The sequence below is a fragment of the Pelodiscus sinensis genome, chromosome 17, assembly GCF_049634645.1.
Source record: "Pelodiscus sinensis isolate JC-2024 chromosome 17, ASM4963464v1, whole genome shotgun sequence".
Lineage (NCBI taxonomy): Eukaryota > Metazoa > Chordata > Testudines > Trionychidae > Pelodiscus > Pelodiscus sinensis.
In genome coordinates, this window is record NC_134727.1 from 17,587,279 (window position 1) to 17,612,548 (window position 25,270).

At 47.9% G+C, this 25,270-nt stretch overlaps 1 protein-coding gene across 2 annotated transcripts in view; it reads left to right on the forward strand.

The window, feature by feature from the left end:
• The window catches only part of STK10 (serine/threonine kinase 10), an 82,923-nt gene that overhangs the window by 3,806 nt on the left and 53,847 nt on the right, over positions 1-25,270 (forward strand). Inside the window, exons 1-2 of one of the 2 annotated variants that reach the window (XM_075900253.1) lie at positions 16,717-16,962; positions 17,175-17,339. In XM_075900253.1, coding sequence (XP_075756368.1) covers positions 17,253-17,339 — 87 coding nt within the window. In that variant the 5' untranslated portion in view covers positions 16,717-16,962; positions 17,175-17,252. Of the gene's footprint in view, positions 1-16,716; positions 16,963-17,174; positions 17,340-25,270 lie in introns of those variants that run through there. The other variant, XM_006138128.3, reaches the window with a different exon arrangement.

The window sequence follows — 25,270 nt, forward strand, 5'->3', positions numbered from 1 at the left end:
TTGCCCATCTTTTCTGTCCTTGGCTGACCCTCCTTCCTGATAGAAAAAGACGCTATTGGAATAGGGTTGGTATTGAAAGTATTTTGGATACAGATGCACACAACATTGGATATTTCTTATTTCGAAGCTGGAGGGGCCAGCTTCTATTCAAATGTATCAAAAAAAGTTATGAAGTAATTTTTAGAAACTGGACGGCAACATAGTTATAGAGATACAGCCCTCTGTGCCACTAAACAGGATTTAATCCTGTTCTCTTCCTTTCTTTCCCATCTTCTAAATCAACCCTAGAATCTGGAGCGAAGAGTCACAAGTGTATGTAAGCAAAGTGGCCTTGATAGGATGCTGATGTGAAATGTTTAGGCTTGCCTTATTGTTCCTGTTCATTTGTGTACATACCTGCATATACACATGACAATGCACACAGGAAAATTGCAGCTAGTCAAGATGTAGAAAATGCTTGAAACTGCTCTCTTGAGACCACATCTTGCTGTTTACTCCAAAGGGGCCATTTAAAGTCACTTCAGGCTTCATGTTCAAGCAATACATTTATTATGAGGAATTCTACTTGCCCCTGGTATGAACATGCAGTATTATGGTTGCAGTCATGTCCTACACTATTTCAGTTCTGAAACAGTGCCTATCACCATGGTATCTGAACATACTGTTTTTGTGTGTTTAAATGCAGCAACGTCTTACTCCGAGCTGAACCTTAACTAGCAGGCTTCAACTCGGGAACAAACTTTAGAATGTTGGTGAAAAGAAAAATGGGCAATGTTTAAGTTTTGGTTTTAGTAAGGTTTTTGTTGTTATAGTGGAGAGGGAACTCAGCTGTGTAATAGTTTAATTGAGCATTCTTAAAATAAAAGTCTTCATTCAACAGTGTCAGTTTAATCTTCATTAAACAATATCAGTTTGTCAGTTTCCCATATGCACAGCTGAACAGCTTTAAATTTAGTACAGTGTTGACAAAAGTAGAAGTAATTTTAAGTATCCCTGACAACTTGATTATTTTAAACAATTCCTTTAAGAATGTTTGACAGTGACCCTCTAAATAGCACATGTTGACTCCTAAATAATTCTGGGATTCTCTTGCTCATCCCTTGAGAGATCTCTACAGCAAAGGAGGACTTGACTGTAAAGGAGAAACACTATGCACACAGGAATAAAGCTGAAAAGTGGCAGGAGAGAAGGGGAGGTAAAAAGTTGTTTCCCTCCATTTTAATAAGCTGTGGTGGTAAGTAGTTAGCGTGGGTACTGCATTGTCAGATGGAAATGTGACTTTCACATTGAAATTAGGGCTGTAAAAATGTGATTAATCAGTTAACAGGTTACACTCCCTCTCCCAGCCCCACATGGGGCGGGTTGACCACTGGTGGCCCCATGTGGGGGTCTGGCAGGGCTGAAGCAGCTCACAGGTGGGGAGCTGATCCTGGGGAATAGATTAACCATTACCTGGTAAGCATCACTTGTTAAGGGTGATCATTACCAGCTAACCAGTTAACTGGTTACCCATTCACATCCCTAATTGAAAGTGACCTTTCAAACACTTTTTTTTTGTTCTCCTGATCCAAACTCCACTTAAGTCAATGGGAGCCTTTCTAAAGCCTTTTGGATCAGTCCCCATAGAAGCCTGTATCCACAAGCTCCACTATTCAGTTTATATCGAAGGTTCTTTCAAGCCTGCAGTACCTCTAGATATAGAGACCTTTAAATAGAAAGGATAATCTTATGATTTTTAAAACCACAGCCTTTTTCCAAAGTAACTCATTTCTAGAGGAAGAAAGTTTGGTGGTGATCATGGATTATTTATTCTTCATTATGGCTGCACTAAGACACATCTTATAAAACTTACAGCTGTGGTCCATTGACATTTAATTTTCCCTGAGTACAGCTAGTTGCTTCAAATTCCAGCAGTGGAGCTGGCTCCTCTGTATGCTAATCTCAGGGGCTTGTGTGCACCACACTCAGAACTTACTACTTCAGTAGTTGAGTCTAACAGGTTTTGAGCCCTGACCTAGCAGCTCCTTATACTATTAGCTATAGAGCTTAGTGTGGCAAGCAGCTGCACTAATATCAATGGGGCTAGTTCTGTTAATATAGTGCATGTCTACAGAGACGGGCCCACATCCAAAGAACTTGCTGTATTTAATCATGGGATTGTTTTGCTGTGTTTGTCTCATAAAATGCTATCGCTGTGTTCCAGTATGCACAGATGACACCTATTTGCCTGATAACACTTGCCTGTGACAGGGTGTGGACAGGATGTCCCCTTCAGTGTTGTATGCTATCCTGCTGCCTTCATTACCAGTTTTGCAGCATATAGAATGCACTAAATTCCTGAGCAAAGAGCTTTCAGTAAAAGGTTCTACACAGATATTCTTCTGCCCCAGAGGCCATCTGACTACAACTTCAGGAACGTAAATTAGTGTCTCCGTTATAAAGGACTTATTACATGCTTCCCCTGTTTCTTCTCCACCTCTATTTTTTTTTTTAAATCCATTCTGATAATTCAGTCTTTGATGCCGGTTAAGTGTGTTAATATTTTCCCTGGAGAATATATTTAAAGTTTAAAACTTGAGATCAGGAACGAGTTAGAATAAAGCAGCATTTTTTATTATGAAGCATATAACTGCAGATTGTGCCTGGACCCCAGGGCGATAGATATATTAGAAGTGGGTGGATTGTTTCTTCTCTCCCTGCCTCAACGTGCTCTAATTAAAGCTGCACCTCTCTGACTTTGGATTGAGTTTTCATGGTTCAGGTGCTGCTCTTGTGGTTTGATTCCATTCACCTCTTTCCAGGCCCTTTTACCAAAATTTCTAAGTTGCTGGCTGTCCTAAAAATCCCATTTGTTTTCCAGGTGTATCATTAAACATTTACAAACTACCCGTTTAAGGTGACATTTTGGCCTTGTCTCTTTTGAACAACAAGAGTGTTATTTTCTGTTTAAAATGGGGGAGGGGAAGAAGCTGCTTCTTCATTAATAAATAGGCATCTGTATCCTACAATACCAAACCAATATGGGTGGCATTCTGGTCCCATTAATATCAAAGGGGAAAATTCAAGTTGACTTCAGTGAGGCTGAGATCCCCATGTAGGGCTCCAAGTACTCTACTACTCTTACAGCACTATGAAGAATCCCAAACCTCTCTGCGGCTGAAGATGTGGATTAATATGTTGATACAACAGTCAAGAACACTTAAGTGATTTAGACACCTATTGACTTTCAGTGGGTTTTAAACAAGGCATCTAAGTCATCTCTTGAAGACTTCACCCAAAGTATTTTAGCACTTATACTAAGTTTCAGCAAAAATTTCCTTTAGAGATTTAGGATTGGCACGAGGAGTCTTAAGGTACTGGAAAGTTTAAAGGATGGGATATTTATGGTATTAAACTAGCAAAGGACCCTGCTGAATTGACTGGATCATTCACAGTCTAGTTTGTCTGGCCTGACAGTAGGTTTTAAACTTCATTCCCATTTCCCAGCTTTGCTTAGTTCTCAGTTAAGACACCTTCCCCTCCCTCTTCTCCCCCTCTCCCCACACACATACACACTGCCACTACCTGCCCCATGCTTCTGAAGTGATGCCTGAGCATTGAATCTCAGGGTTCACAAAGTGATGTTGGGTCACAGAACAATTTGCCATTTGTGAGGGAATATTGATAGAAGCACTTCTGCTTGGAAGTGGAGTCTGTCAGTCCAATTTCTTACATTGACTTAATTGCAGAAAAACAACACCCAAAGTAGCCACTTCACCACGTATAAAGATTGTAAATCATTTGCCAGCAGTAATAGAATGTTATTTCTTTTGTTTCCACTTCCTCAAGAGCTGCCTGTGACCTCATGCAAAAGTAGTTAGTTAACCTAACTTGAGACACTTTTGTCTGGCACTTCTGTAGCTTGAAAATCATTACTGAAATTGCAAACAGAGGAAGTCTTGGAAGACCTGCTGGGCAAAATGAGTGTGCTAGAACTTCTGACGGGTTTACAGTGTTGTCTGTATTGAATTTCGTGTAACATTTGCGAGCAGAGTCAAGCATGTCTCCGCTGCCTCCATCACTGAAGTCCTTCCAGAGGATCTGTGCTATAGAACAGAAGCAATTTGCAGGCTCAGTACAATAGCAGTGATTGTTGGGTTTCTAATTGAGGAGCTAAGGAGGTGAAGGACTAATCTCTTTCCTACAAGGCTCGGTTGATCTGACACATTTCTGGCATGTCGCAAAAAGTCTGTAGCCTTAGCTGTCTAAGCCTCATTCCCTGGCTCTGACTCATGCCAGCTATTCAACCCACTGCTCAGCTCTGAGCTTCCTCTGCGCCAACTTTAATGTAGAAAGTTGCTAGGAAACCTCCAAGCGAAGGTTTAGCCTTTTAGGTTGTTAGACAAAATCATGGCTGTGGGTTGGAACTGAATCAGGTAGGTTTGGAAGGGTTAATAGTAAGCAGGGCTGCCAGCTGATGCCTGGTGGTTTGGGAAGGCTTCCTGTTACAAAGCTCTTGGATCTCTGCTGACTGAGCCTCTCCAGGAGACTTGTGGGATTCTTGTTTAGTAGATGCTTCTTTCTTAAGTCTTCTCTGTCCCTTATCCTGCTTCAAAGCAAGGAGGGGCCCCTGGAAGGAGCAGATTCATTATCAGCTAAAGCCATTTACTAGTCTTGCTTTCCCCAGCCCACTCAAAAATACGACCTGAGTAAATGCTGCAGTGCAACACTTTAAAAGTACCAACAAAGTCAGCTGCTTGGCTTTGCCTCTTCTTATGCACTCAGCATCTTGGTATCTGGTCATAGGCTGCTGAGCAAGAAGCTATGCTGAGTCAGCCTCCAAAAGGCCTGTAATTACCACCCATATTTGTCTGATGTGCCATCACTTTAATCCTTTTTATCTCTCAACCACTGTCCAGGAGGAATGATGCTGGGATCTCCGTCAGCCCTCAGTGTCAGATATTTTGATATTTTGGAGCTGTGAGATTCATAGCCATTGGTTGATATTTCCTTGTGGCTTCCCATAGCACCTAGCCGGAAAGCCAGGGGAAGCATTTCTGCTTCTCATTAACATTTCATGATTTGTTTTCTGAACCACTTCTCTTCTCCTAATCCTTCCAAAAAGTTTCCATGGCTGCTGGAATAACTGATCCTGGTGCAAATCATTAAGAGTTGGACAGAGTTTTTTCTAATCCTGGATGAAATTATATGAATGGGACAGATCCCAATATGTTGCACCACACTTACCAGAAGGCCAATAGTATAAAAGGCTTTTGCTTGTGGATTTTATATAGGAGGGTACCCGAGCTGGTGCTTACCATGACTGGGCTAGGCTTGGGCTCCTTTGTCTCTGAAATGCTGTGTGACTTGATCTAGCCTGCCTTGGTTACTTAATTTTACAGGTGGCAGCCTGGTCTGTCAGTCTGGGAGGACTGAAACTTTAGCTAAACAGTGCAATTGAGAAGTGAAGTATCATTAGCTTTTTGCTCAGCTTCTCTTCCATGCCGCTCCATCTTCCCTTAGGAAAACACTTGTCCTTCCATCCTGCTAAGTTCAGCAGGGCTTTTTACACCCTCCCCCCTTCAACACATTCACAAATATCTCTTCCTGAAAGCCGCTGAAGCAAGATAGACCCTGGTTACCAGAGCAGTTGTTGCCTGTGATTTATGGTGCACTCCAATTCTCTCCCAGTGAATCTAGTGCCAAATGAAGTACTGCAGGACTTGGCATAAATAAACAAGGATGGAGATGGTGGGGAAAGAAACATGCTAAGGAGACTGAGGAAAGAGTTGATCAGATGGAGCCTGCAGTTGAAATGTGGTTTTAAGCATTAAGCTGAGAGCTTGTTTAGAGAGAGAGTTATGCTGATTAGTGGTGATCACCATAACTTATTACATTGGTCCGAAAATAAGGGAGAGGGCTTTACCTAAGATCATGTGAACAGAAAACACTCTCATTTGTTTATGCAGCAGCAGTAAGGACTGCTGGGTAGAACAAGGTTTCCTGTTTCTGGTTTTGGATAAAACTGCCTGGTCTAGCCTGGAAATGAGTTAGGGTGGCGTTTTTGGAACTAGGGAGGATTACAAGAGCTGGGGCAATGAAGTGTTAATGAGCCTATAGGTCTCCTTTCCAGAGGCTAAAATAGTAGGAAGTGTTGGACCTCCGTGCTGACTTGCATTAGAAGGAAGTACAAATCAGACCTGCTGTGCCAGTGTTTCTCACTATCCCAAGGCGGATTCTAGACAGTGCTATTTATCTTCCTCCTTTCATGTGCAGAAGGAATGACTGGGCATTTTCACCTTAATCCTTATGATCTTTTGTGTAAAATTCCTCAAAGCAGCCCTTGATTCCCTTTTTATAGGAAAGTACTTGCCCCTCCTTCTCCTGTGGGATTAAAAGTACTTGCCCCTCCTTCTCCTGGGGGAATAAATTCTCCCTCAGCAGAATTTATTGGCCAGCTCTTGTACTGGAGATCTGAAGCCCCCAGGGCTCAGTCTACACTACAGCGTTAATTCGAGTTAACTTAATTCGAATTAATTATTTTGAATTAAACTAATTTGAATTAACACATCTACACACAAAATGCATTTTGAAATAGCACATCCACACTGAGTGGACTCTGAATAGGAGTTAAGGCTGGTGCGGGGGCTTCGGTGTCCCCAGGGAATGGGGAGGAAGGTGTTGAGGTGGGGGGATGTGAAGATTGAGGAGGAGGGTCTGAAGGTTGAGGAGGGAGAAGCGGAAGGGGGAGAAGGAATGGTAGCTGGGGGGGCAGCAGGCGCCGGAGCGGCACGAGACAGCATGCTCTGCACTAGGGTCTGCAGATGGGCGCAGATGGCATGATCCTGGGCAAGCAGCTCCCACCAGAACTCCCATTCTTCCTGTGCCTGCCGCTCCATGGTGCGGGTCTGGGCTCGCAAGGCCCCCAGGTGCTGCTCGTAGTACCCCTGCAGTGTTGCGGTGGTCCTGCAGAGCCCTCGGGTGCAGGAGCATGTCCCGGGCGGGGTGGAGAAAGAAGAGAAGTGGTCAGTTCTCCCTGGGGACACAGTGGGTGAAGCCCAGCCCAGCGCCCCTCTGCAAGGTGAGGATGAACGTGCCCTGCACCGTCGGAGCCATTGTGTTTGCCCAGCGGCCATGTTTGGAATTTCCAGCTATCCCTGGGAGTGGGAGCTGCCCCAAGACCACACCCATGCCCCTGTGCCGTGTGTGGTGCAGCTGAGGTGGGGGGAGATGTCCCCTGCCTCTGTGTAGACTGGGTGTGTGAAGAGAGGGCGTCCTGCTGTGTCCTGCCTCGGGGTCAGGAGCGTGTCAAGTCTCTTCACACACGCATGTGCCTATCAGGCCACGGATCCTGGGTGTGTCAGAGCTGGAGCCATCTGCCCAAGGGTGGCATGGCACGTGCTCACACATGCACAGGTTGTTGCATGATGTGTGGTAGGCAAGGCCCCCGCATGCAGTCCCTAGTCTCCCTCCCTCGTCCCTCCCCAGGTAGGGGATGGTGATGGCACTTACTTGGACGACTCCGGTGCTGGGACAGCTTGGGGGTCCTGTCGGCGTGGCACCCTCCACGATGGCCCCTCTGCCACGCCCAGGTCAGGGCCCTCCAGTCCTGGCTCGCTGCCCCCCCCCCCCCCGGGTGGCACTGACTGTACCGCCCCCCCAGGATGCGGTCAAGGGCAGGGAAGTAGGGGCAGGTGTCCGCCCCTGCTGCAGCGCCACCCCTGGTGGCCCTGGCGTATGCATGCCACAGCTCCTGGGTGCGACTGTGGCCCTTTCTGGCCATGGTGACCGCTATGCGGCTGTAGACGGCCGCGTTCCTCTGCCTAGTGCGGAGATCATGGACACTGGGGGTCTCCCCCCAAACCTCAAGGAGGTCCATTATCTCCGCGCTAGTCCACGAGGGTGCGCGCCGTCTACGGCCCCTGGGTACTGGGGAACTGGGCAGGGGACGGCTGGCTGCCACTGGATGGCATTGTGCGATCACTAGGTGAGGGACTGTGGCTGCTGGCAGGCCTGGCTCTGGCACGTGGTGTGTGGCCAGAGTCTACCCCTTTAAGGGCTCCGAGCCTGGGGGGAGAGGAGTTTTCCTGGTTTGGCCCAGAGTGGCCACCAGGGGAAACTGGGAAGGGCTGGAGGCTAGCTAATTTGAATTAAGTGTCTACACAGCTCTTATTTCAAATTAGCTATTTCGAATTTGGTGTTACTCCTCGTAGAATGAGGCTTACCAAATTCAAATTAAGTGCTCCACTATTTCAAATGAAATTCAAAATAGCGGTTTGCATGTATAGATGCTTGTGGTCGAGTCACGGGGTGTGATCACCCCCTGCCGGCTGGGCAGGGGGGTTCAGCGGGCCCCCTCGTCTGACTGTCCTACCCTTGGGCGGGATTCCCGATTCCGGGGCCGTTAGGTTGGGTGCGATCACCCCCGCTCAGGCAAGCCAGGGGGACTCAGCGAACCCTCCATCCGTCCTCCAGCTCGATTAGTGGATTCTAGGCCTAGAGTTTGGCTCCTCTGCAGGGCTAGTCCCGTCGGCTTTGCCCGGTAGGCCTGCTGACGTACAAGTGCACTTGCATATCCACTGGGGTAGAGTATCCCTTTTGAAATGGCCCGCCGGTTGTGACGCGGCCCAAGAGCCCCGCCCCTCCTGTGACATGGTGGCTTCCCCTGCTGTGTCCAAGCTTCCGCTCACTGCCTCTGCCTCTCCTGGCGCCACGCTGGGGGCGGGGCCAGCAGTTTCCCTGCCACCATTCTCCGGCGGTGCTGGGGCACTCCGCCCGTGGCCCCACGCTCCTCCCACCTCCCTTTGCAGTCCGGCGTGCAGGCGGTTGGCAGCCCATCACAACGCTATTGAAGTTAATTCAAAATAACTGCTGTTATTTCGAATTAACTTTGCAGTGTACACATACCCTCGGGTAAGAACCTAACACTCAGGCCGGCTCCCAGGCTGGCTCAGGCTGCATTGCCAACACGTAGAAGTAGCAGGATATGTTGGGTGGAAATCTCAGAATGTTGAGGTCAATTGGGATTTTTCTCATTGAGTGGAATAGGCCCAGGATGTTCATCTCTTTTACAAATGGGTCTCGGGCATGGCCCTCGTGCCAGGTGCCAGCCACTTCATGTGCTTCCTTTGTTGGAACTGATGGAGGACATGAATGACCAACATCATTGCATGCAAAAGTCTCATTCTGCTATTGCATGTTAGTGTTACAGTAATTGCAACACCTAGTAGAGCTGGCTGGGAATTCCTCATACAGAGCATCAGCTAATTGTATGGGTGTATATCTCTTCTCTTGTGGTATGTGAGTCTTGTTCACTGAAGTTCACTGGTTCGCTCACACATCAGCCTCTCTGCCTTCCAGCAGTTTAGGTTTATCTGCTCCATGTTGCACTCCCACCACTCCCCCAGCAGCATGCAGGGAACCTGGGGTGCTGTGTGTCTTGAGTTTCTTGTTGCTCTGGCATCCATAGTGCCTCATTCTGCTGGTCTTGGTAGTATCTCTGTCTCTGCCTGTTTGTCATAGCTCACTCTCTGGGTGGTCCCAAACACGGAGTTCAGTGTGTGTCAAAGTGCATCATTTATTGTGACAAACCTAAGTGTCTTGATGGGGCTTGTCAGCTAGGAAACTAATTTCAGCTCTCATTGATTGTTTAATTGTTACATGGACATTAACTCTGCCTTCTCTATTGTGCATTAATGTATTGATGCAGACAGCTCAGGCTAGGTTCATTAGAAAGCAATTAACCATTGTGTTGTCCCTGAGAAATATCTGAAGGAGCAATTACTGGATTTACACCATGTGACATGCTGCATACTCCATCGTTTTATAGTAAGTATCAACTCTGAAATGCAGCATTTGATGAGGGAGGATAAACATGCCTTCTTGGGGGGGGGGAGGGGGAGGGAAATAAGCAAAGTAATAGGACTTCCAGCTCAAAGAGATTTGCAGCATCACGCTCTTTACCACAGAAGCGAGACTTTTTGGTGGGAAGGAGGAAGTGATAGAGAATGCCAACTTCACCCAGAAAATGGTGTGACATGTTGCTCCAACATAGCTTAGAGAGCAGCCTTCGCTTTTGGGGTATGGGGCAGAGTGAGTGAGTCATGTGGTATTGATGACAAGCAATGGAGGAAGAACGTGCTATTGTATCGATAAAGCTTTATTCTAAAAGTGAATAAATTCTCAATAGTGAACTCTCCTTTTATAACAAAAAGAATAAGTTCACTCGAAGGCTTATCTTTACATCACTTCCACACCCAGGACTCACTTGTTTTTCAATGGACAGCAAGACCTATAGCCTCTGGCAGCATGTTTGTTAATGCCTTAGGGTAGTTTCAGGATGGACTTGACAGCCCCTGAATTTGGCAATAGCTCAGGAGGTGCTTCAGAGGCAAAGGTGACTGCTTTGGCCTTTCACATGGGTAAGGTTTTGTGCAATCCAGTATTTTCACTTCTGCCTTTTTTTAATACAATGTTGCTTTGGCTTTTGCCTTGGCTGCTGGGGATACCTTCCCACTAGGCACCCATGCCCTGGAAGAAGCATGGCACGCTCCCCCACCCCCAGGCCAAGCAGGGTCCGGCTGCGGGGGAGCGCGGGAAGCCTCCTCCCACCCTGTGAGGCGCATGTGACACTTTGAAGTACTGCGGGCTCCTCGCAGGTTTGGGGCAGGGCGAAGGAAGCTTCATTCAGCTCCCCCACCTCTGGGACCTGATTGGCCTAGGGGCGGGGGGAGCGCGCGAAGCTGCCTCTGCTCCCCTCCCCTGCCCTGCCAGCACGTGCTTCTGGCAGGGTGGAAGGAGGCTTTGCGTATTCCCCAGGCCTTAAATGGCCTGGGAGTGGGGGAGTATCAGGGCCTCGGCGGGCCAGATCCGGCCTGCGGTGGTCCTTTTGCCCACCCCTGGGTGGTTAGAGACTCAGACCAGAAACCTGAATTCAGTTCCCAGCTCTGCTACTGACATGCGTGATCTTGGATGTAGCATGTCACTTCTGTGCCCCAGTACTCCCTCCCCTCCTAAGGGGGGGGGGGGGAATGTGTGTCCTTTTGTGAAGTTCTTTGAGACACACTGTTCTTTTCAGAGGAAGAGCTGCTCGTTCATAGTAATGAGCACACAGGACAGCGCTGGTTTTGGAATAGATTCTGTCTTGAGTTCCTGGTTTGTTGGCTCTAAAATGGGAGCAACAGGCGCTGTGATTATTGGCTCAAAGTTATCTGCTCTTCTGCCAGTGCCGACTTCCTCTGGCATGTGAATTCGTAGCTTCCTCTAGCAGTGTGCAGTAAATCTGCCTTCCTTGCCCCAGCTGGCTTACAGGCTGTGGAGGCGAGAGGGCTCTGCTCTGTCTCTGCTGCTGAGCAGCTCCCTGAACTGATATCCTTGGAAAGAGACCCCTGGTAGTAGGGAGAAGAGGAAGCTGGGGTGGTCAGAAACATCAGTGCTACAGTGCTGCTTCCAGTGCTATGCCTGGTTGGAAAGCTAGCAGGTCCTGTTCTATTAACCAGATTGGGGCCAGCCTTACAGTCTCGCTGGGTGTGTCTGAACTGTGGTTAGAAACTCGTAGCTGGGCCACGCTGGTTGACTCCAGCTCCTGGTGCATAGGCTCAAGGGCTGGTTAGTTGGAGTATAGACATTTGGGCTCTGGATGGAGCCCGTGAGGTGAGAGGGTCCAAGAGTCTACAGTACACCCAATTAAATAGCCCAAACGTCTACAGGACAGTTAGCCTCTTAGTTGGAACCTCACAAGCCTGAATAAGCTGGTATGGGCCAGCTGTGGATTTTGAATTGCATGGTAGACATACCCAGAGGACACGTCTCGCCATGAAGAGGTTAAAATAAAACATAGGGTGCGCATAATAGATGTTAGGTTGAGGTCTTATGCTTCATCCTGGCCAATAGGGCTGTGCGCTTTGAGGCTTAGGCCTTTGTGTGCTGTTCCATTAGCACTGACTGGGTTTGGCTGGGTGCAAGTCAGGGGAGACACGTCCACCCTGAGGCGTTCCCAGCCCACACAAGTACTTCAGTAAGTATTCAATCTAAACAGATACATAACATGTAAATCACCCTCTTTTCTGAATAAGAATTGCTCATACCCAGTGGGAGACTGACAGGGGGTTGCTCTGTTGTTGCTCAGCCTGTTAGTCATAGGAACGCACCTTGTTGGCAGGGAGACTGTTCGTCTGGGGGATTTCAGCTGCTTTGCAAGCCCCGATGTCCTGGGGCCCTGCAGTCGTTTTACTGTTGGTTAAACTGAGGCCAAGGGGGAAGTGGCTTGCCCATGCTTCATAGTGTCAAGCGAGGAACAGACCTTCTCCGACCTGCCTAATCTCCAACTCTGGATCTGTTCTGACTTGCACCAGTGTTGGGAAGCTCCTCGTCTAACATGGTTGAAGTCTAACAGGGATGTCCTTAGGTCTCTGCTAGCAAGTTCCTGGTAGGAACATGGCCAGTCTTGCATAGTCAGGCTATTGTGTCTATGCTCTGAGGTTTCTCCCTTGAGTCAGATTCTCAGGTGCTCCGAGCACAGTCTCTCTGCCAGTGAGCTGTGTCACCATGCCCAGTATGACCTGCAGGGCTGTATAATCAATCATAGAACCCATTCTGTGGGGGAGAATCATACTCCAGAGTAGGGATGTAACGGGATAACTGTTTACACAGTTAACCGTAAAGCCTGGGCTTATCGGTTACCATGAACAGTTACGTGCAGGCTCCTGTCCTGCTTCCGGGGAGCTGACTGCCACCCTGCACTGCTGGCTGTATCAGAGGCAGCAGCTTGGCATGGCAGACAGCTCCCTGTCAATAGAGGCAGCCGCATGGGGCAGCAGCCAGTGTGTGCCAGGAGCCAGCTTAAAAGCTAGCTCCTGGCAGGCACTGGCTCCCAGGGAGCTGATATTAGAAGCAGTAGCATAGGATGGCGGTCAGCTCCCCAGGAGCAGGGCCAACAGGCAGGAGCCCCAGTATGCACTGGGCTGCGGGTGCATGTAATTGCTAAAAATTTCAGTGGTTATGTGGTTACCCAATTATCCACTTTTAAACATCCCTACTCCAGAATCGATGCTTTTGGCTAGATTCCTGCAGCTTCTGCTGTGTGGTTCTGCCTCTTCAGTGCAACGTTCTAACTTACTGTTCTTAATTGTCAATATAAAATTCAACTAGTGCAATGGCTCGTGTTCCTGACAATGGTAGTAAATATCATATTTAAGTCAATAGAACCTCCCTGGAATTCTTGTCCACTTCATGGGAGCAAAGGTCCCTTGCTATGGAATACACGCTAAGTACCTAGGAGAGGGCAGGGGTTCCTACCCCATGGCTATGTGCTCAGTGCACTACATGTGTCATCTCTGTGCAAGTCTGAAACTGGAGGGAATTCTGCCAAAAGGAGGGTTTATCTGGTGGCTCTCTGAAAGAAAGGAAGGCCGGCCTTCCAGCTCCTGCACAAGTGAAACTCTGTTCTCTGCATTACTTACAGAAGTCAGCAATGCCTCCGAGGGGAAGGCAACCACCCTGCAGCTACAGCTCCCTGGAGCTGTCTGGAAAAACACCTCTGCCACCCTTCAGACAGGCTTTTCTTCACACCTGCTGAATGCTCACCTTCTACTCCAATATTTATGTTGTAAGTGGGCTACAGCTCACTACAGTGAGTGTTTGAATTGCATGATACTCTGCACGCTCACTGGGGCTTTCTGCTGCAGCTGCTAAATGCCCTCTGCTTCCATTTTGGAGTGTGGCGAGAAGAGGATTTGGCTTTGTGAGGGTGGGAAACCCTAGAAAGTGAATGCATAGAGTGGGCAGCTGGCAGGACTTAGTATTTTGATGAGAGACATGGAGTCTATGGGAGCATGCCTGCACCAGAGAAGGTTACTCAGCATAAACTCATAGAAATGAAGAGCCAGAAGGGGCCTTGTCCCCATATGGAAGAAAGGCAGTGGTGTTGGAGATGCAGCCAGATTCTTGTGCTTTGGATCTGAATTAAGATGACCCCTCAGTTTGGTTCAGACTCATCATTAAAATAGAACACCGTTCATCATACCCAAAGTATCCCTTCACCAGGGAGAACGCAGCTAGAATTCAAGGACAGTCACTGTAAACAAATGCTGAGTGTTGTGCCTATTGGTGTTTCTCAAGTGGAGTGCCTGGAGGATGTGAATTCTGACTGGCCTTGATCATAGGGGAAATGTATGCATGATGTTGTGGCTACAACGGGAAGCCCCACCTCTTCTCACAGCACAGACTTCCTCTCTTAGATCCCCACCAGCCTCTAGCACACACAGAGGATCTATGAGCTTGATTATTCGTGTTCTGTGCTGCAATTGTCCATTCTTTGGAAATCTCTTTTCGATTGGGAAGGCAGCACTTTCCTGCCCACCAGTCCACATTCCCCTCCATCACTTTTCAGGGGCTTAGTGATGGTTCATTATTCTAATTTTTTCTTCTTACATATTTACACACACTTGTAAAACTACCTTGAGCTGGGAACAAAGGAAATGGGGTCACCACCTACTTCATCCTTTTGGGGTGTACTTGGGCCCACAAGTGCTGGATTCTGCTAAAACCACTAGAGCTCAAGTATGTCAAGTCTTCTCCCTCCAAGTTGGACATTTTTCCTGCAGTAAATTCTCAAACTCTTTCTTTCTCCCTCCACCCCCATGCCATTTCCCCTCCATTCTTTATCCTCTACCAAGTCACTTTTTAAATATATGGTTCTATCACCTAAACTGCCTAAGGTGGATTCAGCAGGATCTAATGTGCTTTTGCTGGGGACTAATTATTTTCCGAGCTTTCTGCATGGGCCTTCCAAACAGACACACGAAAAGAGAAAGCTACAAGTGGATCATAAATGGAGCCTGCCAGCCTTTCTTCCTCAAGCCATAACAGACAGAAATGTGACTTTCCTCCTCTCAGGTCATCACACCGAACTTCTGCATGAAAGCAGATACATGCCTGCCTAGAGTACTCCACCCCAAGTTACCTTGCTTGTTTAGGGGGTGGGGTAAACCTAGAGAAGAACCCTTGTCTGGACAGGAAAGTTGGTTTAAGAGGGATTTGTACTACCCCTCAAGTGGCTGATTCTGTGAAATTGTGAAAACTGTTTTAGTGCAGGGTGTGACTTTCCACGTCGAATATTCCCTTCCCCATTAGGTGAAGAATGCTAGCAGCCCTGTGTCTTAAAGGGAAGCTTTTTCTGTGGACTGCCTCACTTCTGCTTTGAGTACAGCCAGCTAGCCAGCCGAAATTGACTAATGTGTGGCACCCACACTGAATTGCTAAGGGTGGCACACTGACAGACATGGGAACACTCTAGCTTCTGGGAAGGAGAAGGGGAAGAACACAGAAGGGGGAAAGCCGGGACAACCTATGAATGGAGGAATGAATGTCTCCGGGAGTAGGCATGTGAGCAGAAACATGCGTAGTCAGACCCCCCCCACCCGCCATGCGTCCTGTGACCAGCTTTGTGCCCTGTATGTTGCACACATCAGTCAGGCAGATGTCTAAACACTTGGTTTGCCACTGTTCCATTGGCTTTGTAGCGCAGTTGGCTTGGCTGGAAGACCAATGTCTGTCCACTGTTAATGCCTGCATTATGTTAGTCAGGCCACTTGTTGACTTCAGTCTCTCAGATTATTTCTGGGGGCTTGGGAAGGGCGAAGTAATAAGGAAAATAACTCTGTAAACGTTTCTGGACAGATGTTCAAGCAGCCTGGCTGCAAACAGGAGCCAGCCTGCGCTTGCCTGTGATGTCCTTAGAGAACAGCAGCCTGTGTGTAGATTCAGCTGCTAAAATGTATTCACTGCTCAGACTTCTCTCCCCGTTCCCCCCCTCGTTGTTGTCTTCCTAGACAATAGAGTTCAGCATTCATTCTAAACAGTTCTTTGGGGTCACTCCTTTTTCCCAAGCCCTTCCCCCTTTAAAACTGAAAATGACTGTGTGATAGCTCACGTGTGGACAAAGGTAACAGATTTGTCTCCACACACCACTGGGTTGTCTGTCATTTTGGTGTTAGGCACTGGCCTCTGCCCACCCAGTAGTGCACTGGAGCCAGGATAATTCAGATCAGAGGCAGGTGTGATGGAGGCTGATTCTGTGTGTGAATAGAGACCATACTGCCCATCTGCACATGTTGGCATTTCCCCTTGCTGGTAGCACACAGGATGATGGATGCAAGAGTAGCTCGGAGCTTGTTTCTCTTGCCTGAGAGTGACGATAATTTGTGTGACAAGGTGGGTGAGGTAATATCTTTTATTGGACTGACTTCTGTTGGTGAGAGACAGGTTTGCAATCTGAGTTTCATTTGTCTGCTTCCGTTACGCTGCGTGCTGATCTGATGTAAGAAACAGGGTGGAGGAAAAAACAAGGGGAGGAACACCCCTTTCTTCAGCTAATGTGCTGCAGCTTGAGAGAAACATACCTGTTGCTAGCATATCTGGTCCTTATCATTGGTAGGCCCTGTGGAAGATGTGGTCAAGGGAGTGCTCTCAGGTCTTCCCCTACTTGATCTAGGGCTTCCGGAAGTGCCACGGCAACACAGATCAATACAACATAAGGTGCTGGCTTATTGAGGGAAGTTAGTTTTAACTTCTGGTGCTTTGCCTCATTTCCTCTCTCCTCCCCCCCCTCCCCCCTCCCCCCCCCAAGCAGCTGCCTGCAGACCCCGCCTCCCTGGTGCACAGCTGCACTGGCAAATGCTGAGCATGTTCTGGGGCAGTGGGGAAACTCCAAGGCTGTTGCTGGCTCAAAGTGTACAGCAGGAGGCCCTGCTTTGTGACTGCTTATGGTCTGAGTGTTTTCAGAGATGCCAAGCACTGCAGCTCCTACCAAAACAGAGGGGATCTGTGGACCCCTCAGGACTTCTAAAAATCAGGTCATAGTGCAAAACCTCTTGCACTCTGGAGCTATCTTAGTTTCCAGTTTTTTCCTGTAACATTGATGGGGTCTGCTCCTTGACTACTTTTAAAGCACCTTCCCTCCTGCAGCCAAGAAACTGGAGAAAGGTAAAAGGGATTGTTGTCACCTTACATCAGTAATCCTACCCACTGACTCTTTGTAGCAAAGATGTGTCTGCAGATTCTCCCTACTTGTATTGCAGGCACTTCATAAAGGAGTTGAGTGAGAACTGGGAAAATGGAGCCTGGGTTAACAAGTTGAAGGCCTCATCTTGTTCTTTCCTTAAGTCCGTGTTCTTACTGTGGATTTTACATTACAGGCCAAGAATAAGGAGACAGGAGCATTGGCTGCTGCAAAAGTCATTGAGACGAAGAGTGAAGAGGAACTGGAGGATTATATGGTAGAGATTGAAATCCTGGCAACCTGTGATCACCCATACATTGTCAAGCTCCTGGGAGCATTTTACCATGGCAGCAAACTCTGGGTAAGAAGCTGTTACTGCATGCCATGTATGTTCTTTCTCTCCAGGCTGGGAAGGCAAGATGCACTGACCTCATGTCAAAGTGACCTCTGCAGAGTCTCTGACATGAATCTCAGAAAATATCTGGGAGTTGTGAACAAGGCACAAAGGGTGCACTATACACTGTTCCTAGTGTCCAGGTCTCCCTCTTTTCTTCTCATTGGATGAGCTGCTGAGAGAGCCCAAACAAATTCCCAAGACCCTTCTTAGGGAAAAGCCTGCAGTGATTGGATGTTCTACCCTTTCACAAGTGTTTGAAGGGTAGGAGCCTGGTTTTCCTATTTGGAGATTACAGAAAGGTTTAGTGGCCCGCTTCTCCCCTCTGCTCCCAATTCCTCACCTCGCTTCTCTTAGTATGGTACCTGATTTAAAAGTAATCTGAATAACATGGGTTTCTAAATGGTCTGAGTCGTCATTGCAGAGTAGGCTGCTGTGATGCACAAGCTGCTGATGCTAAGAACTTAATACTTCTGGGCATTCTGTTGCTGTAACACAAAATGCAATCAAACAAGTTTCTTCAATGGCTACTCATTGTGAAACTTGCAGAACAGCTGCACAATGCTACGTTTTTCTCCTTGTCCCGTCTCTGACAACAGATTCTACTTAGTAACCGGTCCCCTTATGCTACTCAGATACTCAAGGTGTGGCTACGGGGAAGGTCCCGGGGTTCTGGTGCTACAGAAAGACTCTTGTCTTTTCCTACTGAATTCAGACTGTGGTGGATGTCCATGAGGATGCCTGCATGGGGCTCTAGAAATTGGGACATATGTAGATCTTTCACCATTGTATTCTGTTTTCTCTTTGTTCACTTTGCCACTTTCACAGCTGCCCTGTCTTGCAACTACATCTGGGTGTCCCTAGAAGCCTTGACATTATAGCCTTGCAACTTGCTGGGTTTGGGAGCAATCTTAATGCGTTTCCCCTCAAGCATCTTCAGTTTCCCAGCAGATTGCTCTCTATTCATAGACTAGAACATTTACCCAGTGTGGCTCAGGTCCTTATCTCAATTAATTTTTTGTTTTCTTCATTTAAATCCTTGCTCTAAGGTGCATTTAAATCATGAGGGGTTCAGTATGCAGACTGCCCCAGAGAGAGGAGTACCCCAGCCCCCTCTCATTGCAGCAGCTAGGGGCCTGGTGAGAAGTGCCTCTCCAGGGCTGCTGCAGCTCCAGGTTCATCTGCCCCTTGCGTTCCCCAGCCAGAGTGAGGAATGGAGCAGATTGTGCACTTCCCCTCACTCCCTGAGGAAGGGGAGCAGCCAGCAATGTTCTCATGAATTGGGTGGTAAGGGGTGCTGTAGCCCCTCCCACCTTCCCTAAAGAGTGCCTGTGGGGTAGGAAGCTTGGGATTGGGCAAGTGCCATATGCAGAGGGGAGTGCGCCCCCAGCCAGCCTCTTTCACCTGCCTGGTGATGGTCTCTCTTCTGTATGGTTTTATGCATCCCTGTACAAATCTGGAGGGGCGGGAGAGCATCAGACACTCTCCCCAAACAACCAAAACCTGACCTTGCTTTAAGTTGTGATAAGCTGTATACCAAATTTGGTAGTCTTACTCTTACTGTCTAGAACAGTATTTCTTAAACTGTGTTCCAAGGCAAAATGGCTGCCCTTTTCTTCCCTCCCCCCCCCTTTTGTTGAGCAAAAAAAAATATCCTGGGTGTTCCTCATAAAAAAATATATATTGTTTGGTGTTCCTCTGTCTTAAAAAGTTTAAGAAACACTGGTCTAGGAGGAGTTCTGGAACAGATGGATGGGTGGACAGATTAGACTCACTCTCAGACAAATGCTCTCAAATATACGGGAGTAGATTATAGTCCAGAAGGGACCACAGTGCGCTAATCTGACCTCTTGCATAGCGCGGGCCATGCAGTTTCCCTGAATGAATTCCTGTTGGGATGAGAGTGTGTCATTGAGAGAGTTACCCATTTTCGATTTTAAAAATTGCCTGTAACAGAGAGTCCGCCACAACTGTTGGAATGCTATTCCAATGACTCATTGCCCTCTTGGTAAACTTGAACTAGTGGCTTCTGGAATCTGAATGTAGGACCATGCTAGCTAGTAAGGTAGCAAATCCTCTTTTCCATGAGCACTGCAACTCTGGGGAAGTTGGCTTGCAAATTGTCTGAGAACTAGCATTCAGATGGCCACTGAAGTGTTCTGTTAGGTTCAAGCATCAGAGTAAATCTGCATAACATTCCAGCAAAGGGGAAGGCAGACTTCTTTCTTAGGAGGGAATTTGGGGACCGAAGATCCCACAGACATTGTGACTTTGGCAGAAGTCAACAAAGCAAGCTAACAGGTTAGGTTTGGACACCAGACTTGTCTTACTCTACACCTCCCCCACTTCGTGTCTACCTCCTGCAGCTTCCCCTCACTTTAGTCTGCTGGTGTATGTATTGGCCTCTGTTTTGTAAAACATCAGCTTGTTCTTCCCAATGCTTCTCTGTAGGAAGCTTTCCTTCCTTCCTGTAGGAAATTCTGCATTTCCCCTTTGCCCCTCTTTGCAAAGCACTGTGTAGAGCAATCTGTCAGTGCTCGCTGACCTACTACAATTACAGTCCTTTAGAAACTAATGAAACCAGATTCCCTTGTATCAAAGCCTCCCATGAGGGAAAATCTTTTTATATCTCAATCCATTGTTAGATGTTTGTGGCTAGTGTCCTGGTTTTGGTTATTTGCAAGTGGCATTTGTCTTCTGCCATTTATGCTGTTCATTTAAATACTCCTGCATTTCACTGGGCTTGGAGGAATTAAACAGGCCAGTCAATTCCACTCTTAGCGTTACATCTCCTAGCTGCAGCGCAGATGTAATTCCCAGCTTGGATAGATCTGTGCCTGCTCTGAGTGAGCTAGTGCCCTGTAAATAGCAGCATGGCGACTCAAGCTAGTTGCCTGAGCACAACCCCACCAAGATCAACATTTGCAATGTTCTCTTGCAGCGAATACGAGGCTGCAGTGTTTGGGTTGCAAACTTTGCTAGGGAACGTTTGCCTCCAAATAGGGGGTTTTATTGTGTGTTTAAAAACATAAATTTCTGTTGTTAGAATTGGGGAAAACCATTTTTTCCTGTAGACGTTCAGAAGTCAGAGAGGCAAAAACTATGAAATTTCCCTCAGAGGGTAAGTGCAGAAGTAAAGCCCTGTCAAAACTGCTGTTGGGATGCTCCCCCAAAAAAGAAATCTCTGTGCTGAACCATGTCAGAAAGCAGTGCGGGTCCCTGGTGGTCTGAGAGTGGTGTGAGGCATTGCAAGGCATCGCCTATCCGGTGAGGGAATCATGACTTACTCCTCTTGCCTGGCAGTGGCGTGCTCGGCTCCCAACACAGTATTGCGGCAACCTGCGTGACACTGACGCCTCAACAGACTGAACCAAGTGTTCCAACACTGGCACCAGTACTGAGGGGTTTTGCCTCATTTTTTGGTAGGCTGCTAAGGGCGGTGTTTGTGGAGTGAACTTCTGCATGAGGGAAGGTGGATAAGAATGCTCCCAACCCTGAAGAAGGTTAATTGAAAATACTCACCCTTATTTCATAGGCAGCCAGTTTTTTGCCTGAATTATTATGAAGTTGAGTGAAAAGAAGGCCCTGCATTCTTGTGGGAGGGGAAGAGCCTACTGCAGGTCACGGGTAAAGAGTGCCAAGTTTGGAGACCCTGCTGAGTTTTTTATGGGATGGAGTTGGCCTTCTCACAACATGCAACTTAAAATTCCTCAGAGTGGAAATACATCACTGTGATGTTGTGCTCCATGCACCGTGCCAATAGTTACTGGCTTACTCCATTTTCTTCTGCTCTGGGCAAGGGCTAAGCAGTCTTATGCTGTGTTTAAACGGCCCCAAGAAGCTCCGCAGTGTTGCCAACTCTCATGCTTGGGAGCCTGCCGATATTTGGTGTATGTTTTGTAAAGCCCAGTTGCTGGAATTGGGGCACTAAATGAAAGTGGAGAACCTCATGTAAGTTTCTAGCCCTTAGGGTTGGGGAGAGAAGCTTGCAAAGGTGACCTGAGGGCAGCCTTTTGGCTCAGGAGCTTAAGGCAATACCCACGCCTGCCCCCAATATCTGTTACTAGAAATCATCTCAAATAGCTTTATGGGGGCCTGGGCCTTGTGGCTCTTGAATGCCTGGGGTTGGCACTACTGATGAGAGACTGTTGCTAGGGTGACCAGATGTTCTGTTTTTAAAGTGACAGTCTCCTATTTAAGGCCTTCTGCGAGTATCTTGGCTTTTCTTCAGAAAAGGGCAAATTCTCCCATATTTTCTTCCTTCTTCCTCAGTAACAGGTCCTGCTGCTGGCCAGATCTGTGCTTGCCAGTCAGCCACCCCTCCCCTGCCCCCAGCAGTAAGTTGGGGGGGAGGGTGTGCAATCTGCAGTATGCAGGGTCAGGCCATTCTTCCAGCCTAGTCCTACCTCTTCCTGGTGGTCCATCAGCGCAGCCCTCGCTGTGTGCCAGCTCTGGAGTGAGGATGGGGAAAGTGACTTTCAGCCTAGTCCTATCTCAGACCTAGCCACCCTCTTCACCCTTTCACAAGTCCCTGGGTCTTGCCCTCAGCAGGCACAGAGCTTCTCTGTCCGTTAGGCAACCTCCTCTGCTGAACCACCTCTGTGGCCAGTTTCTGTGACTACAGAAGCCACTGCAGTCGGGTTCCCTGAATCCTGGTGCACAATGTGAGCCCACCCTATAGTCAGGGGATAGGAGGCAACTGAGTTGTCAGTGGCCAGCAACAGCCTTAGAGATTTTTAGCTGCCTTTTGACACTATGCGGCAAGGAAGGGATGTGCTCTGCAAAAACAAAGGCCAGGTCACGCGCTGCCCCCCCGCCCCCTTCTCCCCGCCACCCATGGCTGGAAGCTGCTCCCATTGCTTCCCTCAGGCACACTGCTTCAAGGTTGCTACTGGCCACATTCTAGTGTGATGCCTGCAGAAATCTGGGGGAGCCTGTGACCATGCATGCCCCTCCAAGTCTTCCACTATGCTGCATCTTCCCTGGATACTGGGTGAGGTGGATTCATTGTGGGGGCCCAACCAGGCATGGAGGAAGGAGAGTACTGGAGAGGGGAGGGTCAGTTGGTCGTTCACCCCCATGTCAGATAGGGGTAGGTGTATGTCACCTCTCCCCATGTGTGTTGCCCTTCTCCATGTGAACACTAAAGTCTTAAAGATAAGATAAATAAAAAGTATTTATCTTTTTGACGGGAGTGACTCAATCCAACTTAATATTAATTTGAATATTTGTACTGCATAGTTCTGATTACCATTGAACTTGCTTGAATGCGAGTAATTTTACAATGTGTCCTGTACTCAGCATAGGGAAATATGGTCACCCTAGCTATAGCAGCTATTGGGTGTAGGGATGTTAACTAGCAATTAATTTACTAGTCGAGTAGTCGATGGAATTTCCATTGACTAGTTGATAAGCACTTCTGTGTTCTGCCTTTGAAATGTACAAAAGCCCCAGCAGGAGCTCTTGTGCATTTCAAAGTTGGAACACTGAGTGTAGCCCAGGACCAGCAGGAAATCCCACAGACTCCAGGCTCCATGCAGTGCTTCTGCTTTGAAATGCACAAGAGCCCCAACCGGGGGACTCTTGTGCATTTCAAAGCAGAAGCACTGCATAGCGTCCGGGATCAGCTGGAGACTCCCCAGCTGACCCTGGGCTCCTTGGGGCACTGCCACTTTGAAATTAGCTGGGGACCCCTGGTTACACTGCTGGATGGAGCCTGGGCTCCACCTGGCTTTTCAAAGTGGCAGTGCCACCACTTCGAAGTACCCTCTTCTCCTCTCCTCTTCTCCCCCCCCCCCCCCCCCGCTTCTATTTAATATATTTAATAGAGGCAGCTGGGGGCGGGGGAGTGTCTAGTCATTTGTGTGCGCCTGCCGACAACCTGGGCCGGCCCCCCAGCGCGCGGCGCACTGGAGGCGCCGGCCCCAGGCGCGCGACATGCACTAGCGCCTGGTGCGTGGCGCTCGGGCGGCCCCAGCCCCTGGGTACATGTGGGCATGCGGCGCCGGTGACGGCCCCAGGCGCGCGGCTCGGGCAGCAGCGCTGGCCCCGGGCACAAGGCGCTCGGTCGGCCCCGGCCCTGGGGCATGTGCCGGCGCCGGGTGCAAGGGCATCCCCGCCCCTGGCGTGCCACAGGACGTGCGGCCCCACCCCCTGGGCACCTGGCGTGAGTGGCCCCACCCCCAGGCTCCCGGGAGCCTCTAAAGGTTGGGGACCACTGGTCTAGTCGACTATCCTGTTAACTATCTGATCAGTATTTGCTTATCGGATAGTTGACTAATCCTTTATATCCCTAGTTGGGTATTCTGTCTTTTTCCTGGCGTAATGACTTCTAGATACTGTTAGGAGCTGTAGAAATGCTTAGAGCAGATAAGGAATAGCCCTGGGCCAAAGGAGTTTGCAGTCTTCTACTTTCAGATGTCTCCATCTGTTGAAGTGTGTATGTTCTCTTTGGGGGCTGGAGAGGGGGAATAAAAAGATCTTTGGTGGAGGGGAAATGTCTCTTGACTGATGTTTTCTCCACCAGCCTCTATTCAGAACACTTCCAGAGGGGAAACCTGGCTTATAATTTGACAGTCTGTTTTAACAGTAACAGATACATCCCTTTTGTATCCTGTATGTATCAAAAAGTCCTGTGAACTTAATTCAGAATTAGAGCCTCTCTGTGAAATCCTGGGCCCATTGAAGAGAGTGAGAGTTTTTCCATTGGTTTTTCAATGAAATAAGGATTGAACCCTGGACGGTTTCTTGGACCATTCCATAGAATGGATAGAGGATCACCTCTCCCTCCTGTGGAATTTTATAGGTGGGTTGAAAAACATAAGTTAAATCATTGGGATTGTAGGGAAATTTGTATAAAATCCTATTACTCTAATCCCTAGTCAAATGTCTGCAAAGCTCTTCCATAAGATGTGATGCTGTGGATGGGCTATGTTTTCTGCTTTGCTCTAAATTGTGGTTACTAAAGTAAGCCCATTATCATATAAATAGTCTTTTTTCCTGACACCAAAGCAAAACTCTCATGCCCCAGCCTGGTAATTTACCTTTGCCAGAGCACATCTGTAGGTCAACGGTTTGGCTTAGTGACTCCGTGTATGGAATTGGCCTGGTTTGCTTGTGTTGTATGTGTAAGTCCCTAACTCCAGTAGACTGAGACTGGGTCCTGTCACTTTGTAGGTATTTCACTTCTACTACAAAAAGCTTTAAATTTTCAGTGGGCAGACTAACATATCTGTTTAGATCATTGTGCATATTGCATAGACGTTGTGTGGGTGTCTTAAATTCCAGTCATGTGTTAACTGCCCATATGGCACCAACACAGTGTTCCTGTTTGCTTGCCCATGGGAGTAATCGTGTTCATGTCTTTGCATTCTAACTATAATAGAGGGATGGGAAAGAAAGAACATTGGGTTTAACTTTGTCCTAGGCATCCAAGGGGGCAGTGAATTTGGGGCAGGAAAGTGAGTGCAAGAACAAAACTATTGTAACTAGAGAAGAGAACTGAAGTTCCTGGATAAGAAATGAACTTTTCATGCTAGCATGTCCTGTTGCTTCCATCTCTAGTGCGCGGCAAATATCTTTGCTCTGGGAATATCCAACTTCTGAGATCCTTATCAAAAGCAAATGGCACCAAGATGATGCATTCAGCAGGTTTCTGTTCACTTTCCATTTACCAGTTCATACTGAAGATACTTTTGAAAGCCCTGCATCATAATATACTGTTCTTTACCTGCTGCACCAGGACCCTGAGCTGTGTGTAGGGTGGTTTTTAACTTGGAAATGTTTCTTAAAAGCTGGCTCTGAATAGAAGATTGGTTGTTAAGTCCAGCTGCAACAATTTCATATTCCAGAAAAATATTATCCCTTTTACAGTAAGCTTGTGTCATAGATAGGTGTAT